Source organism: Heterodontus francisci, chromosome 15 (assembly GCF_036365525.1).
Source record: "Heterodontus francisci isolate sHetFra1 chromosome 15, sHetFra1.hap1, whole genome shotgun sequence".
Taxonomy (NCBI): domain Eukaryota; kingdom Metazoa; phylum Chordata; class Chondrichthyes; order Heterodontiformes; family Heterodontidae; genus Heterodontus; species Heterodontus francisci.
This window is the reverse complement of record NC_090385.1, coordinates 52,585,977-52,613,699: the sequence shown is the minus strand read 5'-3', so window position 1 is coordinate 52,613,699 and position 27,723 is coordinate 52,585,977. Positions and strand designations below refer to the sequence as shown.

The window sequence follows — 27,723 nt, the reverse complement described above, 5'->3', positions numbered from 1 at the left end:
AAAAAAAATAAGATTGCAGGAGCATGGAGTTCCATAATTTTAAGGCCCTGGCTAAAGCATGAGGGGGAGTAGGAGACTTTGAGATGAGTCATGATTTTAACATGGTTCAGATGTAGGGAGGAGAAAGATCATGTAGGACAGTGTAGAAGAGATAAGCGAGAAGTTCATAACTGACCATCTTAGTATTGATAACAGAGAAAGGCAAGAAGATTTGCACTGGAGAGATAGAAGTTGGAGGTTAGAGGTGAAGCTGTACTGCCGAGCAGATTAAATGAGTGGAACAATGCGAGAAACACTGAAACTCAATCCATATCTTAAGTAGAACAGTTAACTGTGAACATAGGGGGCAAGATACATTTGTCCATAAAACTGAAGGCACATATCCTTTGAGCAATTTAATATTGGATCCATTACTTTATGCAATTTTAATCTTTACTCAAGACAATTCAGTATATCCTTTTGTAGGCTACAATCACTGGCAATACTGGATTTTCTTCCTGCCACACAAGGTTTTCTCCATCTATTACTGTCTACTGCACCAGTTTGTTAATGTCTCTAAACTTTGATCTGATCAACTTCATTCTTCAGCATGGGTCAGAAATTTCCATGCAGGCACCACAAACATTGGTTGAAGGAATGCCAGCATTGTACAGAATTTGGACTGGTTGAGAGAATTTCACATTCATATTGAAAAATACACAATGTCTTATAAAGAGACCAGGAAAATTAGTATAAAGCAGCATGAACATGGGAGCCAAGAGTACAAACAAATATTTTAAAAACGTTTTGAAAAGGGCGATCTTTCTTTACGATTAATATATTTTAGGTAAAATTTACTAGAACTGTCAATGATTCAACTGTCACTACACTATGATAGCATGGTGTTCCTGAAGCTAGATTGAATACCATCTGCGAGATCCTCTGTAAGCAGCTTAACTTCATTACACAACTGATAGCTTGTTAAGCTTAGCACGTGCTTATTTTTTTGGTTCTCAAGTAATATTTTAAAAAGTCCCACATTCATTGACACCAGATTCCCAGTAGGGAGCCTCATCTGAAGGCAGCCCAGATCAGAGAATTACTTTATCTCCAACCTGGGCTTCCTTTAGGCAAGGCTCCCCATTGGGAGCATGGAATCAGTAATATCTTCTATAATTTTTCTCGCAAACATTAAGAAACATTACTCAGAAGAGATATGAAAATATGTGACTGTACACGTACAGCTGGAAGTAAGGGGAAAGATGTTAGTGGAGGTAGACTGCAGAAAAAAAAGTTTAACATGAGACCAGCTTATGGTTAATTGAATAGCTTAAACCAATGTAATGCAATATTAATAACTGCACATTCCATTGGATTTTATAACAGTTTATAAATAATCAGATTGATTTTAACCAGAACCTTCAATAGCTATCTGCAATATAATACAAGGCTCTTCTGAAAACACTTCCTAAGCTCAGTATATCAATTACACACCAGACAGTCTCCAGTACTCTAAACCACAGTAAGTACGAGGCAATTGCAAAGTGAACCTGTTTTTTATCTTAATGGAATACCATCAAGGCAGATAAATTTGTGTAATAAGGCTAATCAATCTATTCTTTACTTTGCCAAGATCTACAAGAAGATGCATTCGAAATCATAAGGTTCATAAATTTTACCGAGAGTATATGAACTACTGTTAGCACCTGTCATGCAGGCCCCCACCTGCCAAGAATGAGGCACATTAATTTCACCACATGGACATTAAGTTTCAAAAATTGTTGCTGGGAAGAAGAGAAGGCCTGTGACAAGGGGTTGCCAGGCCCCTGGTTGGAAAGACATTTTTGCATATTAACAGACAATGTTTGGATCAAAGGAGCTATCCCCTGTTCCAATACAATCCACAGATGTGGTCAGACCAGTTAGTCACATGACTAACCTGCTTGGCAGTCTGGGTTTTTTTCTGAATTGTACAGTTTGAACAGAGTTTGGGCAGAAAGCTATTTGCTCCTGGATTGAAAAGACCTCTCCTGGCTAGCTTGCCACAGCCTCTCCTGTCTACTCCCATCTCTTTCTCACGGAACTCCAAAACCCACTAAAGACACACGAACCCCAAGAGAGAAAAGTCTTCTACAGCGAACAAGGTTTAAGAAGTATACTGCGCCCCAACGAAAAGCAAGATTTACCTACAATCAAGGACTCTACAGTGCGCTCGAAGAACCGTAACAACAACTCTTCAGATATTGTCTCAAACTTTTCCATTTTATTTTTCTTCTGATCTTTTCTGTCTCTATTTGCATGTATGAATCGCATGTGCATGCTAGCGTGGGCGCGTCGTGTATCCTTAGGCATCAACTGAATTAGAGTTTAAGTTTAATAAATTTCAACTTTTCTTCTTTAAACCTAAGAAAGCCTGTTAGTGCTGGTTTCTTTGCCTTATAATTGGAATGCAGTGAACAAGGATTCACCAAGGGGGAGCTAAAAACACGGTATGTTTAAAATTAAACCCTGTTACAGTAAGACCAGGTGAAGGCTGAAAGGGAACCCGAGACCTCTTTCTTACCTGGTCGTAAAAGCACCTTTACTGCCTATGCATTTAGTGCAGAACCCTTTTAGTGACTCTATAATCACATGCTATTTTACTTTGAATACTTGTCATCCTTTTCTCTAGAAGCTGACTGGAATACTGACAGTCCCATGAGTGATACTGTAAGCCCCACATGCATTCCAAATTATATTACTCTGTTAATTATTTATCCAAAAGGTTTTGCTTTATAATCTCACTAGTTGTTAGCCATGAAATGCCAAAGTCTGATAAGCGTACTGTGAAGACTTTCATTCTGTCCTAAATGTTCCATTATTGGAAAATATACATGGACTAATCGGTGACTGAATGAATTAGAGATGCACATACAGCTCAGTGCTAGATTCTAAACTGCCATCTTTGCGTACTAACATCTCGTCTTAGTATATGAATTAGTATATGAATATGAATTTTTAAAAAATCAAAACTTGCCACTAGAGAAAGTTGATTGCACTGATTATAATAAAGATCAGTAAAAATCATAATGATATATCACCACCTAATTTTAGCATCTTGCTAATAGCATTAGACTTTCAGATTGTAATCTGCACATTCTGTCAGGAGAATATTTACAAGATATGCAAATAAAGCTTAGAAAATAAAAGGGAACAAAATGAATATGAAGCTATTTTCGTAACTAAATTAGTTGGAGTTGCAGCATGTTTTATAAAAGCATATATATTTCATAACCACAGGTCTCAGATGAGCCATTTTCACAAGCTGAAAGCTTGGCAACAAAGGTTCCTTAGCTTAGAGCTGTTAAAAGCAAAGCACGTTGAATGCACTATAAATTATTAAATCATACTATTCTTATGGCATCTCGGCAGGGTTTTAATCCAGTCCACAAAACAGTGGAGTTTCTGGAACAACATGTATCCTTTTTTTTAAATAAGCAAGGTCTCAAACATAGTGCAATTCAAAATTACGATTACAAAAATATATCCAAATTGTGGAAATTATGACAATTTTAGCACTCTGAAACATTACTGTGGAACACTACATATAGAGCAGAATTTAAAACATTGTCAGTCTGACTGTTTCCTTTATTATGTAGACAGGCATGGGAAATCCACCAGGGACTGAAATGGTAAAGCATGCAAAATGCATATGGGTAATGTATGTGTTGAGCATTACAAACATATGCAGATTGCAATGTATGATCAAAATTGAAATTATTAGCATCTCTCCTGTTTAATACTACCTGGGTAAAGCTGCTATCCATCTCAGCGTGACGGGAAGAATTCCTCCACTACTTTCAATATCTTACATCTCATCACTCAGCTGAACAATTGTTAATTAGGCCAAACTACAACACCAACTTGTATTTGCAGTAAAACATGCCAAGGAGCTTCACAGGAGCATTAAACAACAAAATTTGACACCGAGCCACACAGGAGATATTAGGACATGTGATCAAAACCTTAAGGAGCATTTTCAAGAAGAAAGATTAGAGAGATACAGAGAATTAGGAAGGGAATTCTAGAGCCTGGCTCCTAGGCTGTTGAAGGCATGGCCGCCAATGGTGGAGCAATTAAAATCGAGGGATGTGCAAGGGGCCAGAATTGGAGCAGTGTAGAGATCTCATAGGTTTGCAGGGCTGGAGGAGGTTACAGGGATGGGAAAGGTGAGGCCATGGAGGCATCTGAAAACAAAGATGAGAATTTTAAAGTTAACGCGTTGCTGGACCGGTAGCCAATGTAGGTTAGTCAGCACAGAGATGATGAGTGAATGGACTGGTACAAGTTAGGATAAGGGCAGCAGAGTTTTGAATGAGTTCAAGTTTATGGAGGGCATAAAATGTGAAGCTGGCCAAGAAATCATTGGAATAGTCAAATCTAGAAGTAACAAAGGCAAAGATGGGAGTTTCAGGAACAGATGAGCTGACACAGGGTCAGAGACGTGCATTAGTACAGAGGTGGAAGTAGGTGTTTTGGTGATGAAGTGGTTATGTGGTTGGATGCTCATCTCGGGGCAAGCAGAACAGCAAGATTGCAAATGGTCTGGTTCAGCCTCAAAGCATTTCCTAGAGTAAAAATCAGCCTGTTGAAATTTATGAAAACCCGTACCAGATAAATAAGAAACCAATCAACATAACCAATGAATATTTGTCAGGTAGGGGACAGAAAGTTATCTTCTGTTTTTAATCCCCTGTTTGCTATGATTCTTCTCACACAAATGTCACATACTGGCTTGACAGGGCACACCAAGGAAAAACTTGCATTTGCACAGCACCTCATCATGTTTCAAAGCACTTTACACATAATTAATTATTTTGAAGTGCAAGTGATTTGTTATATATTTATTTTTGTGATGCTGGTTAAGGAAAGACACTGGAAGAACCTTCTGCTTTTCTTCAAATAGTTAAAGGGGATCTTTAACACCCAGCTGAACCAGCAACAGGCAGGTGAGGCCATGGTTTAACGTCCCACTTGAAGTAAGGCATTTTCAACAATGCACACTCACCCTGTACTGCACTTAAGTGTCAGCTTTGGTTAGATGTTCAAGTCCTAAAAGTAGAGTTTAGCTGGCGATCTATTTCCCCGCCTTTTTTGATTTGACAACTGCATATCCAAGATTTGCCTAAAACAATGGCCAGGATTTAATCATAGGTGGACTGGAGCCGGCCACCAACTGAAAAGTCGGTGGCGAACCCACTTCCGTCTTGCATGGGGATTCGACCCGTATTTTGCCGGTCCCCGGGCTTCAATGGTTGAGGCGGGACTTCCACCCACTTGAGGTAGGAAGTTCTGCCTAATGGAGCTGCCGGCCAATCAGCGGGCCGGCAGCTCCTAGACCCAGCAGTGCCACTGGGAGCGGTGGTAAAGATGTCGGGGAGCCTGGAAGGCAGGTAAGTTTTGATTGCCTCGCCAGGGGTAATCGGTCAGGCCCCGGCGAGGCAAGGTTGGTTTGTTTGGGGGTGGGGAAGACAGGGGGGGGGGCGCGCATGTTGGGTGTTGGGGTAGCTGGGGCGGCCTTCATGATCGGGCACAGGGTGCCCGATCATGAGGGCCCCCTGCCCAGGACGTTCGAGAGCCGCCTGCTTTTGTCAGGCAGCTTCTCTCTGTCTAGGACACCCGCTAGCCACGCGTAAAAACCGCCTGCAGACGGGCGAAGGCCCTTAAGTAGCCACTTAAGGGCCTTGATTGGCCTAGGGCAGGCAGGCTGTTTTTGTGCCGCTGTCACCCTGCCTAAAGTGGCTGCGGAGGCGGGAGCAGGTCAAGAAGGGCTCCCGGACCCTCCCGCTCTATTTTCCACCACCCACGCCCCGCCACCATCCCGCTCTTTGGGGTGGCGTAAAATTCCAGCCAATATGTCTCAAATTTTTCTCCCTTTTGAAAACAGAAGCAAGAATGACCTTTTGAAGGAGTGTGCCAAAATCACACATAATACTCCAGAAGTATTCTCATCAGTGCACAAGGTTATAAAATCTTTAACTTATGAAATAGTTATGATAGGCACTAATACATCTAATAAGGAATTTACAAGAAACTTCGTTATCCAGAGTGGTGTGAAATAAAAAAAGAAAATGCTGGAAAACTCTCAGCAAGTTAGGCAGCAAATGTGGAGACAGAAACAGAGTTAACATTTAAACCTTTCATCATTAGAAAGTGGAACTTATTGCCACATGGAGTAGTTGAGGCGAATAGCAGAGATGCATTTAAGGGAAGCTAGGTAAGCACATGAGGGAGAAAGGAATAGAAGGATTTGCTGATAGTGATAGATGAAGTAGGGTGGGAGGAGGCTCATTGGAGCATAAACACTGGCATAGACAAGTTGGGCTAAATGGCCTGTTTCTGTGCAGTATAGTTTATGTAATATATGTCACGAGTTAAACAAATATTTAATTAGAAAGATAGAAAATCTATTTTTTTTACCTACAGATATGTATTCTGACTGTTATTTTTCAATTAAATGTTTTTATTTCAACTTGAAGGATGACCACGGACACTATTCTGAATTTGCCACTACTTAGTACTTTCCCATATTTTAATTTCTCTCATTTAAATTATCTAAAAGCAGTGATCAAGGTCTTGTATGTTTTTAAAATTTATTCACAGAATCAATCCTTAAAAAGAAATACTCGTGGAAGATTTCATCAGAGGTAATTCCCGTAATGTGACTCCTTTATCAACTTCTACATGTGTGGACAGGACAACTGAGCACCAAAAGCACTTTCACAGTTAGCTTTGTTAAGCTCAACAATGATCACTTTTATTTCTTCATGGTTTGCATACAATCCAGACTTACTGTAAAGGACCAGGTTATCTGCTGTGTGAATCTTAAAAAGGCAACTTGTTTGCATGCATGATATCATTTATCATATGTATTATACTAATCAGACAACCTTTTATAATTACATTTTCTGTTTGAGTTTGTTTTTGAGAGCATTTGTGGCTGTTGATTTCTTGGTCAGGCATGGGGTACCATTGGTTCCACAACAAGTGATCCCATTCACCAATAGCTCTGAGCCCCATAGCATTTTGACTTTAAAGATATCTCATATACTACCATTAAGGCTCTACCTACAAAGACAGAACTGCATAATCTTTGATGGAGGTTATTTGTAGCTTGGGTTAAGAGAGATCCCATGCTACAAAGAGATTGGCAGAAAGACACAAAGTTTGGAAGGGGAGAGAGGAGGCAAAGGAGAGGAGAGAGAAAGACAGGTAGGCAGAGACAAAAGCAAAGGAAATTGAATTGGCACCTTGCAAGAAATCAAAAAGCATAAAAAGAGTGGGAATTCAAAAATAATATTTAATCATGATGAAGGCCATTGGTGTCAATTTGGATCAGCCTGTATCTCTCTTGACTCCGAGCCTCCTCAGAATGTACTATGATTCTATTAAAATGGTCTCGCTTTGGTTTGCAATTTTCATTTAAAGAGAGCCTTGTGGAGTAACATGTAATAAAAGAAGCTTATTCTGTTACTATAAACCAGTGATTTTTCCTGACTCAAGTGTGCAATCACATGTGGCCCAATTGCTAACTGCGACTAATAGATTGAGACAGAAGTTCCAAAAGATTGATTAGGGTGGCCCCACAAACAATGGGAAGTTACTTGTGTCATGGGTTATGTCTTTTTAGGGAAACAGTGCCCACTCCAATTCAGGAAACAGAAAATCAACCTGCGTGGATTTCTCACTAGCTTGTTTGGAGACTCTTAAGCCTGGCGATCAGTTTTTGGAGGTGTGAGATTCATAGTTAACTTGAAAAAAGACAACACAATCCCATGTAAACCTTCCCGAGACAAACAAACACATTTTTGAGCAAGGTCACTGGCTAGTGATTAGAAAGAAAGAACTTGCATCAATATAGCACCTTTCACAACCTCAGAACATCCTCAAGTGCTTTACAGTCAATTAAGTACTTTTGAAGTGTAGTCACTTTGTAATGTAGGGAAAGGGAAGATTGCTTTTTCCCCACCCTACCCAGAGTGCTGTGGTTAATTGTACCATTCAGATAAGGTAACTCAGCATCGACTTGCAATCAACAGAAATCTTTAGACTGTACTCCAAAAAGAGTCTTTATCCACCAGGCCATTAGGAGTTTCCAAAATTTTTTTTTTTTTACAAAATGAAAACCAAGCACTGATCCATCTTGAACCCTCTCTTCTTCTTTCATATGTCCAATAAATCCAAGAGAGTAAATCACTACCACCATACTGCACTACTCATTAGTGGGATGCATGTAAGGCTGCGCAGTTTGCTGAGTCCTCAATCTGTGGAGAAGTGCTAAATGTAAGCCAGTTGTTCCACCAGATGAGTGAGAAGAGAAAAAGCAAAAAAAGTAGTCATTTTTGGCTGTGCTCATGGATCTCAAAAGAACACTGCCCTAGGCTCTGCAATAGATTGCTTAAATGCTATTGGTGAATCATTTGAGATGTGATGTTGGCAGAGCAGGTAGGGGGAGGAGATGCATAACTCAAAGCATTTTAGCCCAAAATTTAAAAAAAGTGTCAAAAACAATAGTACATTTTTTAACATGGTCAAAAGGAACTATACTGCAATATACATTTTTAGAAAATGCGATATATTAGAGTAGAATATGTCCAAGGTTATTCCTACACGCAAAAAGAAAAACTCCAGTAAAATATAAGACACAGGAAAACATATCCTTTTAATTCTTTACAGAACTAAGTTTTAAAATTACAATACAACGATGCAGTTGCAGAGCAATTAACACATATTTACTGCCCAGGCTGATCAATAATAGCCTTTATATATTGAGATAATCATTTCTGTTTCATTTGGAAACTCTTATTTTGATCATATTTCAGCTTTACATGATACACTAATATATACCTTCATTCCAAGTATGGACTTAATTTTAAAAGCAAGGAAGTAAAATGCTAGTGTAGGACCAACGGTCTGTAAACCAGATAAGATTAGTGCAAACATCCGTCAATCCTAATAAAAAATATTTTGCTTGTAAATAAAGCAGAGTCAATGCAGCAGGGTTCAAAAGACTGCTTTGATGCATTTCAATCCCAGTATATTAACAGCAGTCCTAGTATTGATTTCGTTATCAGCACAAGGTTCTTTTCTGTCCTTACCCAACCCCCTCTCAGGCACTACCTACCTCCACATATGCTTTATTCTTCTGCAATACGGTTTACCAGGTTCAGGAAAAGAGCAGCAGGTATGTACAGCCCACAGACTTCATTAGTACTGGCAAGTATTCCAACTGAATCACCCGAGCTGTAAATGTCAGCTGCCGAAAAGCAGCTTTCATTTGATTGACTGGAATCACCTGCACAGCTCTGCTTACGCTGCCTGTGAAGTCATCACCAGTCAAGCCATGTGATCTAAACCCTGGATTAATATTGGGAGCAAGAGACTTTTTTCTTCGCCTTTCCTTCTCCTTTCATATTTTGAACAGCAGAACTTGAAAGAGAAAATGTGATAGTGCAGACTCTTCATTATAAATCACTGGGGAATATTTCAGGAAGCAATACCATTTGAAACTGACTCAGACATTTTAAACATGTTATGTACAACAAAAGTAGATTGCACTCAATGTATTGAATTTATATATAAAAATATAAAACTAATGTTTTGCAAATATTATGCTTATGTACGAAACATCTGACTTCTACAACTTAGTTAAAACTGAAGCTTACTTGACAACAGTATGGTAAATATACTTTTCTATAAACTTTTAGAAAATTTTTGTATTTTCAGTTTCACATGTTTTTCAGTGCCTGGTAAAATTTACATTCTGTCCTTTCTTAATGATAAATGGAAGAAAAACAATACTTTTCAGCTAATCCTATTCTACACAGTAATGGATTCCATGTTACAACACCTGGACTTTGCTGTTGAAAGGAGAACACATATCAAGATTGGTTAAAAATTAAATTCAGTATCACCAAATGAGACAAACCTCTGTTCATTAAGAAGAGCAGCATTCTTTCTGCTTCACACAGTCATCCTCAACCTGCTCTCCCATGTCTCCTAGTGGTGACCCAAGAAAATGCATTTTTTTATTGTCACCTCAGACCAGCCACACACACACACCATCCCTGATGCAGAGTGTGAATAATTGGCTTGCTCCTAGGCCTTAGCTAATGCCACACTACAGCCAGTTACTTCATGGTGTAATGAGACTGCTCTCCAGCAATGGCTCATCAGCTTCTCTTCCTGTAGAAAACAGCTGGCCATCACTTGTAGTTTCCAATGAAAGCATAGCTTACACAACAAACTCATTGTGTGAGGGGATCCTGAGCATTAATCCAAGATGCAAAATACTGCATATATTGGCAACTGTAAATAATAGAAAATGCTCTAAACACTCAGTAGTAAGGCAGCATCTGTGGAGAGACAAGAGGAGAAGGGAGGGAGCGGTGATGGAGGAGCTGAATTACACAAGTTACAAATGCACAGGGCTAAAGACTTAATTTTCTCAGATACCCAAAACCAGCAGGATAGGGTGCTGGGACTGGCCCAAATGACAGGCCTATCTGAGTGTTAGGCATCATCGACTGCACCCACATTGGCTTGCAAGCTCAACTGTAATATACCGACATTTATGCCAACCACAAGAGCTACCATTCACTCAATGTGTAGCTGGTTGGCAATAAGTACCAGCACCATCAGGCTAGTGTGTACCTAATTTTCAGGCGGCTGTCATGAGGAATTCATCCTTTGCTTCATGCCCCCCAATATTTGACTCTAGTGAGAGTGTCCAGGGCTGGCTACTTGGGGAAAAGGATTATCTTCTCCAGGTGTGGCTGAGGACACCACTGCACAACCCAATTTCTAGACTGGAATGAAAATACTATTAGACCTATGTTTCACCAGAGCCCCCAGCAAACAGACCATCAGTCTGCTGAAGCAGAGTTTCCACTTTCTGGACAGATTCAGAGGTACGGTTCAGTACAGATCATAGTGGATGCCCAGAATCGTGCTAATGTGCTGAGCTTGCCATGCAGTGGGGCAACACCTGGGAGCCCACGGCACGAAAAGGAACAAGATTCTGAAGACAATAAGGATGGTGAGAATGTGCCAGATCCAAAACATGCCAGCAGCCAGAACCCTTCAATAGCGGATAATTTCTGTCATTTCCTGCTGAGCAGCCACTGTCCCATTCCATCTGATCTGTAGTGAGATGCATTTGCTCAGAGATTAGCTCTGCAGCATCTCACAACTGAACAAGCAATCTCCCCCAGATTCAGCACATCATTCAACACAGAATGAGACTTCTCCAATCCTTATGGTCTGAAATTAACCCAACACATTCTCAAACAAACTCCAGTAAAATCCCCTAGTGCCTGTCTAACAATGTCCCAGACACCACCATCATCATCATCTCCGGGTATGTTCTATTCCACTGGCAGGACAGATCCACCAGACGTGGCAGCACAGTGGTATATACAGTTGGGAGGGAGTTGCCCTGTGAGTCCTCAACATTGACTCCAGACCCCATGAAGTCTCATGGCATCAGGTTAAACACAGGCAAGGAAACCTCCTGCTGATTACCACCTACCACCCCCCTCGGCTGATGAATCAGTGCTTCTCCATGTTGAACACCAATTAGAAGAAACAGCAAGGGTAGCAAGGACACAGAATGTACTTTGGGTGGGGGACTTCAATGTCCATCACCAAGAGTGACCTGTTAGCACCACTACTGACCGAGCTGGCAGAGCTGAAGGACATAGATGCTAGACTGGGTCTGCAGCAGGTGAGGGAACCAACAAGAGGGAAAAACCTACTTGACCTCATCCTGACCAATCTACCTGTCACAGATGCATCGGTCCATGACAGTATTGGTATGAGTGACCACCGCACAGTCCTTGTGGAGACAAAGTCTCGTCTTCACATTGAGGATACCCACCATTGTGTTGTGTGACAGGACCACTGTGCTAAATAGGATAGATGTTGAACAGATCTAGCAACTCAAAACTGGGCATCCATGAGGCTCTGTGGACCATCAGCAGCAGCAGAATTGTATTCAACCACAATCTGTAACCTCATAGCCCGGCATATCCCCCACTCTACCATTACCATCAAGCTTGGTTCAATGAAGAGTCCAGGAGGGCCTGCCAAGAGCAGCATCAGACATACCTCAAAATGAAGTGTCAGCTTGGCGAAGTTACAACACGGGACTATTTGCATGCCAAACAGCAGAAGCAGCATGCAACAGACAGGGCCAGCGATCCCACAACCAATTGATCAGATTTAAGCTCTGCAGTCCAACCACATCCAGTCATGAATGGTGGTGGACAATTAAACAACTAACTGGAGGAGGAGGTTGCACAAACATACCCATTCTCAACAATGGGAGAGCCCAGCACATCAGTGCAAAAGACAAATCTTAACCATTTGCATCCATCTTCAGGCCTAAGTGCCAAGTGGATTTAAAAAAAAAATTCATTCATGGGACGTGGGTGTCGCTGGCCAGGCCAGCATTTATTGCCCATCCCTAATTGTCCTTGAGAAGATGGTGGTGAACCGCCGCAGTCCATGTGGGGTAGGTACACCCACATGCTGTGAGGAAGGGAGCTCCAGGATTTTGACCCAGCAACAGTGAAGGAACAGCGATATAGTTCCAAGTCAGCATGGTGTGTGACTTGGAGGGGAACTTGCAGGTGGTGGTGTTCCCATGCATTTGCTGCCCTTGTCCTTCCAGTTGGTAGAGGTCGCGGGTTTGGAAGGTGCTGTCTAAGCAGCCTTGGTGCATTGCTGCAGTCCATCTTGTAGATGGTGCACACTGCTACCACTGTGCGTCGGTGGTGGAGGGAGTGAATGTTTGTAGATGGGGTGCCAATCAAGCAGGCTGCTTTGTCCTGGATGGTGTCGAGCTTCTTGAGTGTTGTTGGAGCTGCACCCATCCAGGCAAGTGGAGAGTATTCCATCACACTCCTGACTTGTGCCTTGTAGATGATGGACAGGCTTTGGGAAGTCAGAAGGTGAGTTATTCGCCGCAGGAGTCCTAGCCTCTGACCTGCTCTTGTAGCCACGGTATTTATATGGCTACTCCAGTTCAGTTTCTGGTCAATGGTAGCCCCTAGGATGTTGATATGGGGGATTCAGCTATGGTAATGCCATTGAATGTCAAGGGGAGATGGTTAGATTCTCTCTTGTTGGAGATGGTCATTGCCTGACACTTAAGTGGCAAGTTATATTGATGCCACACATCAGCCCAAGCCTGGATATTGTCCAGGTCTTGCTGCGTTTCTACAAGGACTGCTTCAGTATCTGAGGAATCACGAATGGTGCTGAACATTGTGCAATCATCAGCAAACATCCCCACTTCTGACCTTACGATTGAAGGAAGGTCATTGATGAAGCAGCTGAAGACGGTTGCGCCTAGGACACTACCCTGAGGTACTCCAGCAGCGATGTCCTGGAGCTCAGATGATTGACCTCCAACAACCACAACCATCTTCCTTTGCGCTAGGTATGACTCCAGCCAGCGGAGGGTTTTCCCCCTGATTCCCATTGACCTCAGTTTTGCTGGGGCTCCTTGATGCCATACTCGGTCAAATGCTGCCTTGATGTCAAGGGCAGTCACTCTCACCTCACCTCTTGAATTCAGCTCTTTTGTCCATGTTTGAACCAAGGTTGTAATGAGGTCAGGAGCTGAGTGGCCCTGGCAGAACCCAAACTGAGCATCACTGAGCAGGTTGTTGCTAAGCAAGTGCCGCTTGATGGCACTGTTGATGACACCTTCCATCACTTTACTGATGATTGAGAGTAAGCTAATGGGGCGGTAGTTGGCCGGGTTGGATTTGTCCTGCTTTTTGTGTACAGGCCATAATGGGCAATTTTCCACATTGCAGGGCAGATGCCAGTGTTGTAGCTGTACTGGAACAGCTTGGCTAGGGTCGCGGCATGTTCTGGAGCACAGGTCTTCAGTACTATTGCCGGAATGTTGTCAGGCCCCATAGCTTTTGCAGTGTCCAGTGCCTTCAGTCGTTTCTTGATATCACGTGGAGTGAATCGAATTGGCTGAAGTTTGGCATCTGTGATGCTGGGGACTTCAGGACGAGGCCAAGATGGATCATCAACTCGGCACTTCTGGCTGAAGATTGTTGAAAAATGATTCAGCCTTATCTTTCGCACTGATGTGCTGGGCTCCCCCATCATTGAGGATGGGGATATTTGTGGAGCCACCTCCTCCAGTTAGTTGTTTAATCGTCCACCACCATTCACGGCTGGATGTGGCAGGACTGCAGAGCTTAGATCTGATCCGTTGGTTATGGGATCTCTTAGCTCTGTCTATCGCATGCTGCTTACGCAGTTTGGCATGCAAGTAGTCCTAGGTTGTAGCTTCACCAGGTTGACACCTCATTTTGAGGTATGCCTGTTGCTGCTCCTGGCATGCCCTCCTGCACTCTTCATTGAACCAGGGTTGGTCTCCTGGCTTGATGGTAATGGTAGAGTGGGGGATATGCCGGGCCATGAGGTTACAGATTGTGGTTGAGTACAATTCTGCTGCTGCTGATGGCCCACAGCGCCTCATGGATGCCCAGTTTTGCATTGCTAGATCCGTTCGAAATCTATCCCATTCAGCACGGTGATAGTGCCACACAACACGATGGACGGTATCCTCAATGTGAAGGCGGGACTTCGTCTCCACAAGGACTGTGCGGTGGTCACTCCTACCAATACGGTCATGGACAGATGCATCTGTGGCAGGCAGATTGGTGAGGACGAGGTCGAGTAAGTTGTTCCTTCGTGTTGATTCCCCCACCACCTGCTGCAGACCCAGTCTAGCAGCCATGTCCTTTAGGACTCGGCCAGCTCGGTCAGTAGTGGTGTTACCGAGCCACTCATGGTGACGGACATTGAAGTCCCCCACCCAGAGTACATTTTGTGCCCTCGCCACCCTCAGTGCTTCCTCCAAGTGCTCTTCAACATGGAGGAGTACTGACTCATCAGTTGAGGGAGGGTGGTAGATGGTAATCAGCAGGAGGTTTCCTTGCCCATGTTTGATCTGATGCCATGCGACTTCATGGGGTCCAGATTCAATGTTGAGGACTCCCAGGGCAACTCCCTCTGTACTGTATACCACTGTGCAGCCACCTCTGGTGGGTCTGTCCTGCCAGTGGGACAGGACACTTCCGGTGCCTAGGTCGATGCCGGGTGGTCCGTCCGGTTTCATTCCTTTTTTTATTGACTTCGTAGCAGTTGGATACAACTGAGTCGCTTGCTAGGCCTTTTCAGAGGGCATGTAAGAGTCAACCACATTGCTGTGGGTCTGGAGTCACATGTAGGCCAGACCAGGTAAGGACAGTAGTGAAGCAGATGGATTTTTACAACAATCGACAATGGTTTCATGGCCATCATTAGACCAGCTTTTTAATTCCAGATTTATTAATTAAATTCAAATTCCACCTTCTGCTGTGGTGGGATTTGAACCCATGTCCCCAGAGCAATACTCTGGGTCTCTGGGTTACTAGTCCAGTGACAATACCACTACGCCACCGACTCCTCCTAAGATCCCCAACATCATGGATGCTAGTTTTCTTCCAATCTGATTCATTCCATGTGATATCAAGAAACAGTTGAAGGCACCGGATACTGCAAAGGCTATGGGCCCTGACAACATTCCGACAATAGTGCTGAAGATCTGTGCTCCAGAACTTGCCGCGCCCCTAGCCAAAGGAAGATGGTTGTGGTTGTTGGAGGTCAATCATCTGAGCTCCAGGACATCACTGCAGGAGTTCCTCAGGGTAGTGTCCTAGGCCCAACCATCGTCAGCTGCTTCATCAATGACCTTCCTTCAATCATAAGGTCAGAAGTGGGGATGTTCGCTGATGATTGCACAAAATGTTCAACACCATTTGGGACACCTCAGACACTGAAGCAGTCCGTTTAGAAATGCAACAAGACCTGGACAATATCCAGGCTTGGGCTGATAAGGGGCAAGTAACATTCACGTCACACAAGTGCCAGACAATGACCATCTCCAACAAGAGAAAAGCTAACCACCTCCAATTGAAATTCAGTGACATTACCATCGTTGAATTCCCTATTATCAACATCATGGGGGGTTAATATTGACCAGAAACGGAACTGGAGTAGCCATATAAATACCATGGCTACAAGAGCAGGTCAGAGGCTAGGAATCCTGCGGCGAGTAACTCACCTCCTGACTCCCCAAAGCCTGTCCAACATCTACAAGGCACAAGTCAGGAGTGTGATGAAATACTCTCCACTTGCCTGGATGGCTGCAGCTGCAACAACACTCAAGAAGCCCGACAACATCCAAGACAAGGCAGCCCACTTGATTGACACCTCATCCACAAACATTCACTCCTTCCACCACCAATGCACAGTGGCAGCAGAGTGTACCATCTACAAGATGCACTGCAGCAACCCACCAAGGCTCCTTAGACAGCACCTTCCAAACCCGCTCTACCACCTAGAAGGACAAGGGCAGCAGATGCATGGGAACACCACCACCAAGTTCCTCTCCAAGCCACACATCATCTTGACTTGGAACTATATCGCCGTTCCTTCACTGTTGCTGGGTCAAAATCCTGGAACTCCCTTCCTAACAGCACTGTGGGTGTACCTACACCCCAAGGATTGTAGCAGTTCAGGAAGCCAGCCCGCCACCACCTTCTCAAGGACAATCAGGGATGGACAATAAATGCTGGCCTTGCCAGCATCGCCCTAATCCCACAAACGAATAATAAAAAAGGTGCTCCCCAGTGGCTGGTGCATGGGAGGTGGAAAGCTGCTGTGGCTGCAGTGGGTGACTGCTAAGAGTGCCTGAATACTGTTGCCACAGCAGTCCAGCTCAGTTGACTTCCTGGCACAAGGGTGGACATTGGTTGAGGGTGTGAAGGAATAAATGAGCAGACATCTTGAGAGGGGGAAATCCATTCCACTCCCATAGTGTCACTGCCACTCCCACAGAGAAGAGCAGGGACACCAATGTCATACACAGCATTTATCCCTCAATCTTAGTGGGACCTTTTGGTATGCAAATTGACTGCTACAATTGCCAATAAAGTAATAATTGCACTTCAAAAAGTAAATTATTAACTGTAAAGTGCTTCAGTGTTACGAGGGTTTGAAAAATGTTATAAAAATGCACACTCTTTTTCACTCCCAACATAAATTCACAGGACCAATTTTGTGTAATCAACCTGCAATTTCAGAGATGGCATCATCTGCTCAAACAAATGACAGGAAGGACACACAAACATCAATTTAATGATAGGCAAAGTTTATCCAAATTTAAATGTTGATAAAATGACAAATAAAAATGGATGAAAAAAAAATCACCAGTTTAATTGTTTTTAATTGTATTAAAAGCACTTTGCTTCATGAATTACTTATAATCACTTCACATCCTTATTCTTCAATGCATTGTCAATATATCTAGATAAGAATTTGAAGATTTATTGAGCCATGAATAATCTTTTAACCCACTGGCCTATGCTGCACTAACTTGATAAATACTTACAATTTCAATTTTTTAAACAGCTGTAAATCCTTTAAAAGTGAAAGTTAAAGTTCCCTCACCCTATGCCCATTTCTGTTCTTCACTGGCAAAAGATAACATGTTTGCAGTTGTATATTTGAAAGATTTCTGTCATTTGGGTAGCTATCAGGAGTTGAAACCCTGCCCAATCTTCCTTTCCCTCACCAAGAGTGCTCTAGAAAAATAGTGTTCTCACTGCTGCCTTAGCTAAACTTGTATAAATTAACCTTCATTCGGTTTTTTGTTTAAAAACACAGCAAATTTTCCTGAAAGCAATTATATGTCGCTCTTTTACTTAAAGTTTTGCAAAGTAATTAAGGATTGTTAGATTACTAACACATGGCTTACAAAAAATTAATCTGCAACCAATTACTAGGAAATTCTTCATCCATAGCATGCAAAATAAAATGAAACCAGACTGGACTACAAGCACTGATAATTCAAAATAAAGCTGTTCTATGACAATCTTATGATTAACTACTTTACAACTATTCAATGTTATGAGCTTAAAATAATTGGAAACATAACCTCTCACACACACACGCTGAAATTTTTGCAGGTTTGCTTGCTCCATACCTTCGTGTGGCTCCCTGTCTAATGGAGGAACATCATCTGCCAAAGAAAAATCCAGAGGTGCTCCTGCAATCTCCACCATATCTTCATCACTTGTGTTGCTTTGGTAGCTATTAAAACTACCTCTTCGGTAAAACTGATCTTTGGCCATTTTTACCTGCTAAAATCTGCAAAACAAAAAATTAGGAAACACAGGTAATGGTTTAGAAAACTGCTAAACTAAATTTGATTTGCAAAAATATGTGGTACAAAGAGTTTTAATGTTTATACCTTATTTCACACCCCCAGAATATGCACAGGGTGCTTTGTGGTAAATGTTGTGCTCAGCATCAACTTGCACTCACAAAGCACCTTAAACAAAGCATCCTAGAGCAATTTATAGAAAAATAACAAGAAGGGCAGACAGGAGAAAGTTAGGAGAAATGATTGAAGTCTAGGTGGAAACAATGGCCCAGCATTTGCTGCCAAAATAACAGCATGTTTCACGTCCATGTTGTTACTAATGTGTAAATTGCCCAGCAACTTCTTGTGAGGAACACACCCTATGAATTTTGAATCACTGCAAGTTGCTGGATGATTTATGCCCCTGCGTCTTTCGATTCATGGCAATGCCAACTTGCTCTCAACTGCCCTGTGAGTTTCATGAAGTTAACTGCCAACTAAATTTGTCACAGAAGTTAGGGCCGGTAAATAACAGCATAAGTACCTTTTTAAAGAGAAGACTTGTGTTTCTGCCATGCAACCTCTCTGGCCCAGAAAGGGAACAATTTAAATTTTGGAGTCTTATTCTTACAGTTAGTAAATTGTTGTTAGGGATTTTAAGATTTAAGCTATTTCTTACATTTCGTTTGCCTCTTTTTAAAATCTCTCAATTTGATCTTTCTTTCCCTCTCCTCGTTTCTCTTTCTGTGCCTGTCATTCTTCTCTTTCTTTCTCAATGCTTAAATCTCATTGCTTAAGGAGATAGATTGTTGGACCCATTGTTCATCCAGGTCCCAGATGTCCCGTTGCCCTCACTGCACTGTTATCAGCTCACAAGTCCAACAATTAATAGGGTAAATAATTGTGGCGCTGAGGGTGAGAGAAGATGTCTAACTAATGGGTCATGTTGCAAGATGCCGCTCCACCGAAAGCTGAGCCAGTAGGCCATAATTTACAGCAGCAGTGTATCTAACAGCATTACTTCGACTTGTCCTTGCTCATTTAGGTATTTAATTTCTTTGCTTGGCAAATTGCTGAAAGTGACAGCTGATAACAGCACATTGAAGGAAAATTATGTAACTCGTTAATTAATCAGATCGAAGTATGGAGAAGGAAGTGTAATTAGAGTGGGTGAATCCAATGTCAGATCAGGCACAGAAAGAGAAGGAAAAATGATTAGATTAAGATAGAGAGAAGAGGCAGAAAGGAAAAGTAAAAAAATGTACATTTAAAAGGTTATAATTTTTTATACCTCCAACAATTAAAACCCAAAGGAATGAGACTTGAGTTAGATTTTAGTATGGGGAAGTTGTTTAGTAGCAATTAATACTTATCACCTTAACAGCACTTGGGACTTGAAGTTACTTGACTTAACTTTCTGTGGCGAGTTTATTCTGTATCTACCACACAAATACAGCAACTTCATACCATTCAAAGTATTTCAATGGTAAAGTAAACAGTGAAATGCTGCTTATGTAAAGCTAATGTTGGAGTGACACAACACGCACAATAACTCTTGGATATTGGCATTTAAATGCATATCTACTCCTCACCTGAATTTGGTGTACCATTTGGGCATAAATAACAGCGAGTGGCATTAGCTCCTGTTATTTTGACTGCAAACCCTGACCCAATGTATTTGAGAAGTTTTTTTTTAAAAAGGAGGGAAAAGTAGTATTGGCAGAGGGAAGGAATTCTACAATGTAGGAACAAGACATGTGAATTACTTCGGTTGTGGGTAAAATGTTGGAAAAGGTTATAAGAGACAGGATTTATAATCATCTTGAAAAGAATAAGTTCATTAGAGATAGTCAGCACGGTTTTGTGACGGGTAGGTCGTGCCTCACAAACTTTATTGAGTTTTTCGAGAAGGTGACCAAACAGGTGGATGAGGGTAAAGCAGTGGATGTGGTATATGGATTTCAGTAAGGCGTTTGATAAGGTTCCCCATGGTAGGCTATTGCAGAAAATACGGAAGTATGGGGTTGAAGGTGATTTAGAGCTTTGGATCAGAAATTGGCTAGCTGAAAGAAGACAGAGGGTGGTGGTTGATGGCAAATGTTCATCCTGGAGTTTAGTTACTAGTGGTGTACCGCAAGGATCTGTTTTGGGGCCACTGCTGTTTGTCATTTTTATAAATGACCTGGAAGAGGGTGTAGAAGGGTGGGTTAGTAAATTTGCGGATGACACGAAGGTCGGTGGAGTTGTGGATAGTGCCGAAGGATGTTGTAGGGTACAGAGGGACATAGATAGGCTGCAGAGCTGGGCTGAGAGATGGCAAATGGAGTTTAATGCGGAAAAGTGTGAGGTGATTCACTTTGGAAGGAGTAATAGGAATGCAGAGTACTGGGCTAATGGGAAGATTCTTGGTAGTGTAGATGAACAGAGAGATCTTGGTGTCCAGGTGCATAAATCCCTGAAGGTTGCTACCCAGGTTAATAGGGCTGTTAAGAAGGCATATGGTGTGTTAGCTTTTATTAGTAGGGGGATCGAGTTTCGGAGCCACGAGGTCATGTTGCAGCTGTACAAAACTCTGGTGAGACCGCACATGGAGTATTGCGTGCAGTTCTGGTCACCGCATTATAGGAAGGATGTGGAAGCTATGGAAAGGGTGCAGAGGAGATTTACTAGGATGTTGCCTGGTAGGGAGGGAAGGTCTTACGAGGAAAGGCTGAGGGACTTGAGGTTGTTTTCGTTGGAGAGAAGGAGGAGGAGAGGTGACTTAATAGAGACATATAAGATAATCAGAGGGTTAGATAGGGTGGATAGTGAGCGTCTTTTTCCTCGGATGGTGATGGCAAACACGAGGGGACATAGCTTCAAGTTGAGGGGTGATAGATATAGGACAGATGTTAGAGGTAGTTTCTTTACTCAGAGAGTAGTAAGGGCGTGGAACGCCCTGCCTGCAGCAGTAGTAGATTCGCCAACTTTAAGGGCATTTAAGTGGTCATTGGATAGACATATGGATGAAAATGGAATAGTGTAGGTCAGATGGTTTCACAGGTCGGCGCAACATCGAGGGCCGAAGGGCCTGTACTGCGCTGTAATGTTCTAATATACATGATGAAGCAAAGGTAAAGGGAATACACAAGATCAGAGTTGGGGGGGGGGGGGGGGGGGGGAGCATGAAGGATGCAAGAGGAGATGAAAAGATGGGAAAGGGTGCAGAGGTAGGTGAGACAGGGCTCCGGAAGGATTTGAAGATAAGGACAATGATTTTAAATTGGATACATTGAAGTACAGGGAGCATTACAGGAAACGGTCAGCTGCATTTTTAACGAGTTTGAGTTTGTTGGGGCAGGCAGATGGGGTGTGTGTGTAATGGAAGACCAGCCAGGAAAGCTTCGAGCAATCGAATTTGGAGATGACAAGGCATTGATATGCACTTCATTGGTGGTATGGTACATAAAGAGGTGGAAGCAGACAATGTTCTGGAGATGGAAGTAAGATGACTAGGACATTTATTTTGAAGCTCAGCATTGGGAAATTAGTGCTGGCTTGCACATCATTTTGTTCAGCCTCAGCAATGGGCAGGCAGTGGCAAGAAAGGAGAGTTTATAGTGGGCTCTGAAAACAATGACATTGGACTTATCAATATTCCACTGAAGAATATACTAACTCATTTCTGCTGGGTGATTTAGGGTTAAAATCACCCCTCAAATGTGGGAGTGACCTTTCTGTGGATGGGAAGGAGTTAAGAAGGCTAAGATTTGAAGGAAGTGTGTGGAAGACTTGGGCCCAAAAGCTCCAAACGTAGGGCCAGGAGGCCAGGCTAAAGTAAAGCTCCTTATAATGAATTGTGTGAAGTCTTAATAATTATATTACTGCAGGAATTACAACTGCAATACTTGAAAAAAAAAACTGATGACTCTTCTAAGCTTCAGTATGTGTTACAAATTAATTCAGTTTGATTGGGAGATGGGAGAAGGGGCAGAGAAACTGTGTTAATTATATGTTGCAAGAACTGTTTTTCTTACAAAAATATCAGAAACGAGACTAGAGACACAGCTGTAGGGCCAAAATCTGGGCTGTGATTTGCTGAAACACAGGTCTTCAATCAATTGGTCACAATTTTAGGATCCAACTGGTGAAAGGGAGAACTGCTTTTGGTTCTGGGATTGGTGAAATAGAAATTGCACTCATATCTACAATCATACTTGCAGTTTTTTTTTTACAAGACACCTCCCAATGCCTCCATGTATCAATAAAGTATGAAGCATATTAAGCTGTGCAGACCAGGAAAATTCTAGGTTCGATCCATGTTTATGCTATGCTTGCTGATCTCAGCCAAGATGGCAACTGAGCACTACAATTAACCATAAATTGGATACAGAGGGGGACCTTTGCTGTAAAATGTTTGAGGGTTCAATTAACAGGTTATGGCCATCAGTTACACCTTCCCACAGCCAGGCGTAATTCACTGTCTTTGTTCACATTCAAAGAATGCTAGCATTAGTGAGATATCAGAGGCAGGGGAGAAAATTTGAGGAAAAAATGTAAAATGTGTCCTTTTTAATTTCTCAAAGAACGGTCAAGATTTCTACTTTCAGTAAAGCTTTTAAAGAAAGATAACTTCATAAAGCATTAGAATGCAATTTAAAATTAATAGAACATCTGTTTTAAGTTAAAATTTGTTTAGGATTGTTTCTGTAAAATAAGTTTAATCAAAGCTGCAATTACAAGTTACTTAGTTACACTTCTACAGACCACAAACTTTCAGGACATCCTTTCGGATATATGGATACCAGTAATTTCTTATGCTGCCACTTTACAAGTTGCTCGATAACACTGAATATTGAATTTTCTACCAACAGCTTGCATCATGCATATGCGATGCTTACATCCCTCATCAGGCTTCAATTTGGGGCAAAACCAGACCAGATCTGTGCAACTCCAGGCAAATCTTGAAAATTCAGGAGCAGCTGGGACCTCCAGTATATAGTTCAGTTTCCTTATACACCAAGTTGTTCTCTATACGATCTACTATAATTAAGAAAATCCATTTCACTGCAGGTAAATCTTTAAAAGAGTATATGTATTTTTTGGCAGAACATCAAGCTCCTAAAGCAGAGTACACACTGTGATAAACAAATCAAGCTAAGGAAAGGAAAGTTCTGTTTCCAGCAAATAAAGTCCCAAATGTATCCAGTAAATGAAAGTTTCTGCATTTCATCACCTCTACATAATAGAGTATTCTGGCTGTGCTACAAGAACACAGATCACTGTTAGTGATTGCCCTGGAGAGAACATTTCCCACTCTCTTCCCCCCACCCAAACCATCCCTTTGATTTGTGGTGAGTATTCTAACTAGCAATTATACATGCTTTATACTGTTCTTTCAATTAATTTTCCAAGAATACAACGTTTTTTATTTTTTTTTATTTAGAGATACAGCACTGAAACAGGCCCTTCGGCCCACCGAGTCTGTGCCGACCATCAACCACCCATTTATACTAATCCTACACTAATTCCATATTCCTACCACATCCCCACCTGTCCCTATATTTCCCTACCACCTACCTATACTAGGGGCAATTTATAATGGCCAATTTACCTATCAACCTGCAAGTCTTTGGCATGTGGGAGGAAACCGGAGCACCCAGAGGAAACCCACGCAGACACAGGGAGAACTTGCAAACTCCACACAGGCAGTACCCAGAATTGAACCCGGGTCGCTGGAGCTGTGAGGCTGCGGTGCTAACCACTGCGCCACCCTTAAGGAATTTTACCTGGGTCTCTGAGTTTGCCAGCAGGCTATGAAAAATGGACGCAACAAGATAAATGCCAGACATTGGCTTACTGACACCAGAGCCCCGGAATACAAATTAAAGCACAAAAGCAGCTTCAGTCTTGAAATCACAGGGGCTAGTCCACATCGCATCTCTTGCTTACAAGGGTAAAAACTAGAAACCTCTAAGGTTGAGGTCGCTGTTGACATGCACAGCAATTTTAATAATATGCTTCACATAAACAATTTCAGTACACTCCTCAAAAGAAAGCGTATGAAAAGAACAGAATTATTCAAATACGAGAACAAAGCAGTCATAGGAGATTCATCAAAATTTAGAGTTTATTCAATGAGTAGCTGAGCCAAATAGACCAGGAGGTCTCAGGTTTGACTATTTGTCTGAGTTGAGTGAGCTAACCTCAGCCAAGGTGGCAGTAGTTTCAGCCAGAATTTCTACTCCTGATCACTATACAGTGACTTGCATTGGAAAATTCTCTTTTGTGGATCTCTAGGATGGAAAGTAAAATTGTTTGACTGTGATGAATCCTGCATTCAAACAACCTGCTGATACTGATGTCTATTACTTGGCTGAGAATTTGGCCACTTGAGTGATGCACTGGAGGAGCCATACCCCAGCAAAAGCCAGCACCTTCAGTAAATGAAGGAAAGGGAGAAAATTGACAAGAAAATAGATAAAAAGTCATACGATCAATAGACATTTTCAAAGTTTGCAATTTAACAGCCTTTTTATTGATTTGTTTACAACTGTTTAAACACTGAAAGTTGAGACACCAGGAAACTGGCTAAGATACAGTGCAAGGCAACTAAAATTGACAGACAAAATAAATCACTCACTAAAGCACCCTGACTAACTCTTTCTATTCCTGACCAGGCTTTAAGGTATGCAATTCCCCAAGATGAAATGTTTGATTTAAGCCATACCATCAGGAGAGGAAGGATGTTATAAATTCAGGGTCTGCCTTATAGATATTCTTTGAGGTACAACAATGTTGGCCATTCCTAAAACTGGTCCAAGCATCTTACTTTCAGGAGTGTGTCCATATAGGTCAATATCTAATTATTCAATAGCATAACCCATGGACGTAACAATTGGACCTCATTTTGATATAAAATGGTTATATGTTTTGCAGATGCCCTTGCATATGATTCACCAATCTTTCTGAAGGCAGACTAATGAAATGAAACCAGACACAAATCATTAAGCTGCTTTATTTACAAACAAGCAAGAATAACAGTAAAACAAATACCTTTTTGTTCATTCCTCAAAATTGAGAAGAAGCCATTGCAATTTGTTCCTTTCATGGACTGACTTACTTGTTTTCAACAATACCCTTCTTTCTAGATAACCTCTAAATGCAAAAAACTGACCACTTCTGCACGTTGGCTTTCAGTTCTGCTCCAAGGTCTGGCCCTCACAATCCTTTGTTCAAAGCTTCCCAAACATAGGTTTTCATTTGTATCTAATATAAGCCCACTGACCTCCACAGCTACCTTGAATACAGTTCCTCCCACCCCAGTTCCTGTGAGCACTTAATTCCATTCTCCCAGTTTTTCTGTCTCCATTGCATCTGTTTTGATGATGCCACATTCCAAACCAGTGCTTTTGATACGTCTTCCTTTTTCTTCAAATGAGGATCCCCCTCCACTGTGGTTGACAGGGCCCGGAACCAACACTTCTGCTCTCTCCCCCTTTCCCTCTGTCACCACAATAGAGTTCCCTTCCCCTCCCTCCCAGAACCGCAACAGGGTTCCTTTTGTCCTCACTTTCCACCCCACCAGCCTCCACATCCAAAGGATCATCCTCCGCTACTTTTGCCACCTCCAGCATGATGCCATTACCAAACGCATCTTCCCCTCCCCTCCCAGCATTCCAAAGGGATTGTTCCCTCCGTGAAACCCTGGTCCACTCCTCCATTACCCCCAAAATCTCCTCCCCTTCCCATGTAATCGCAGGAGGTGTAATACCTGCACTTTTACCTCCTCTCTCCTCACAATCCAAGGCCCCAAACACTCCTTTCAGGTGTAGTAGCGATTTACTTGTACTTCTTTCAATTTAGGATACTGTATTCGCTGCTCACAACGTGGTCTCCTCTACATTGCAGAGACCAAACGCAGATTGGGTGACCGCTTTGCGGAACACCTCCGCTCAGTAAACATTCATGAAGGAAAATGTTTTGAAGGGTAAGTAAATGTAATTAGAACAATTTGTCGGCAGAGATGTAAATGCCAACATGGACTAGCTGGGCTGAATGGCCTAGTTTGGTGCTGTAAACTTTATGTTCTGTGCATTTCTTCCCTGTAGTTAGTGGAAGCAGTCAGCACCATCTAGTAGTGGGAGGTCAAATTACATTTTACATGCAAGGAACAGTGTGATGGCTCAGTGAATTTAACCAATGCATAACTGAGCTGTTCAGTGTAGAAAGGTCCTAGGTTTGATCTCTGGACTGTTCTGAGCTAATTTAACCAGCATTGGGACAACAGTAGGGATAGTATAATTGGCCTCAGCTAGCCAGTGGCATCTGCTGGAAGTGCACGTGTGGATATCAGTTAAGGAGAGATTCTGCAATGATGACCTATGCAGTTATATGTTAGCTACTGACACTTATCTTCAAGGGTCAGACATGAAAACTGCATGAGGTTATCAGGCCATTCAGCCCAGCCAGTCTGTGTTGGCATTTACCCTCCATGCAAACAAATTGTTCGAATCACATGTACTTACCCTTCAACACATTTTCCTTCAAACACACCAATGAAAGGGGGAAAACAAATGCAACTCAGCCACAGACAGGTGAGTGAATCTAGGAACTTTCCAGTCTGTATAACTCAGTATACCACATGGTGCAGTTACCCAATAAGCCTTCAGAGATCCTCAGATTTATTCAATTTTGAGCCCTTTCCTGGCAGACAATAAAAGGCTGCACTCCAAAGATGGTGTGCAACAATACCTAGACTGAAGGATTAATGATTAATGTCACCAGCGCATGTTAAAATTTGGTAATAATTCACTGTTGATTACTGAATCACACAAAATCAGTATTTTTTTTTAATGTACATACAAATAAACAATTATGGATGGAGCTGGTCTTTTTCCCTAATGTTAAGTTTCAGTCAGGTTACAGGTGTTTGAGGTATTGAAACTTCTGCTGGCAAATATATCTAGAGGCCTGGAGAACCGAGATGAGCACGATTACCTATCAGGATGTGGCCTAGTCCAATCCACACAGAAATGCAAACTAACATATCAGGGTTCCATCACCACAACTTCACTGACTTTAATTTGAGTGTCAAACATCAACAAAAACTTGTATATTGAGCAACATCAGAAAAACAAGTAATATATAATCTGTTATTGTATTTTTTATTCTACCTGCACTTTTGCGGTAGCAAGCAACTGAAAATCTACTAACACACATTACACTCAGCACTGCCTTTGTTCATTCTTGGTCATGAAACTGACCATAAACAAACTAAATGGAAGATTTTCCAATCAATGACGCCCAATTAACTGGAGTAAAGCGGGCATAACTATTGGGAAGAACTGCAGAGATCTATTACAACAGGTTTCTACCCATTTAGGGTCCTTCTGAGTTTCCAGTCATGTTGTCTACTGACACCAAAGTACCTGACAGTTTACAGCTAATAATATTCAAATTTGGTCTCAATGACATAATTCAGGCAGTCGTGCAACTTCCCAGCA

At 42.0% G+C, this 27,723-nt stretch overlaps 1 protein-coding gene across 5 annotated transcripts in view; it reads right to left on the bottom strand.

The window, feature by feature from the left end:
* LOC137377653 (H(+)/Cl(-) exchange transporter 5) overlaps positions 1-27,723 on the bottom strand; it is a 125,664-nt gene that overhangs the window by 58,818 nt on the left and 39,123 nt on the right. For 2 of the 5 annotated variants that reach the window (XM_068047545.1, XM_068047546.1), the window contains exon 2: positions 18,080-18,243. The exons of 2 other annotated variants lie outside the window; for them this stretch is intronic. In XM_068047545.1, coding sequence (XP_067903646.1) covers positions 18,080-18,227 — 148 coding nt within the window. In that variant the 5' untranslated portion in view covers positions 18,228-18,243. Of the gene's footprint in view, positions 1-9,142; positions 9,341-18,079; positions 18,244-27,723 lie in introns of those variants that run through there. One more of the 5 variants, XM_068047547.1, reaches the window with a different exon arrangement.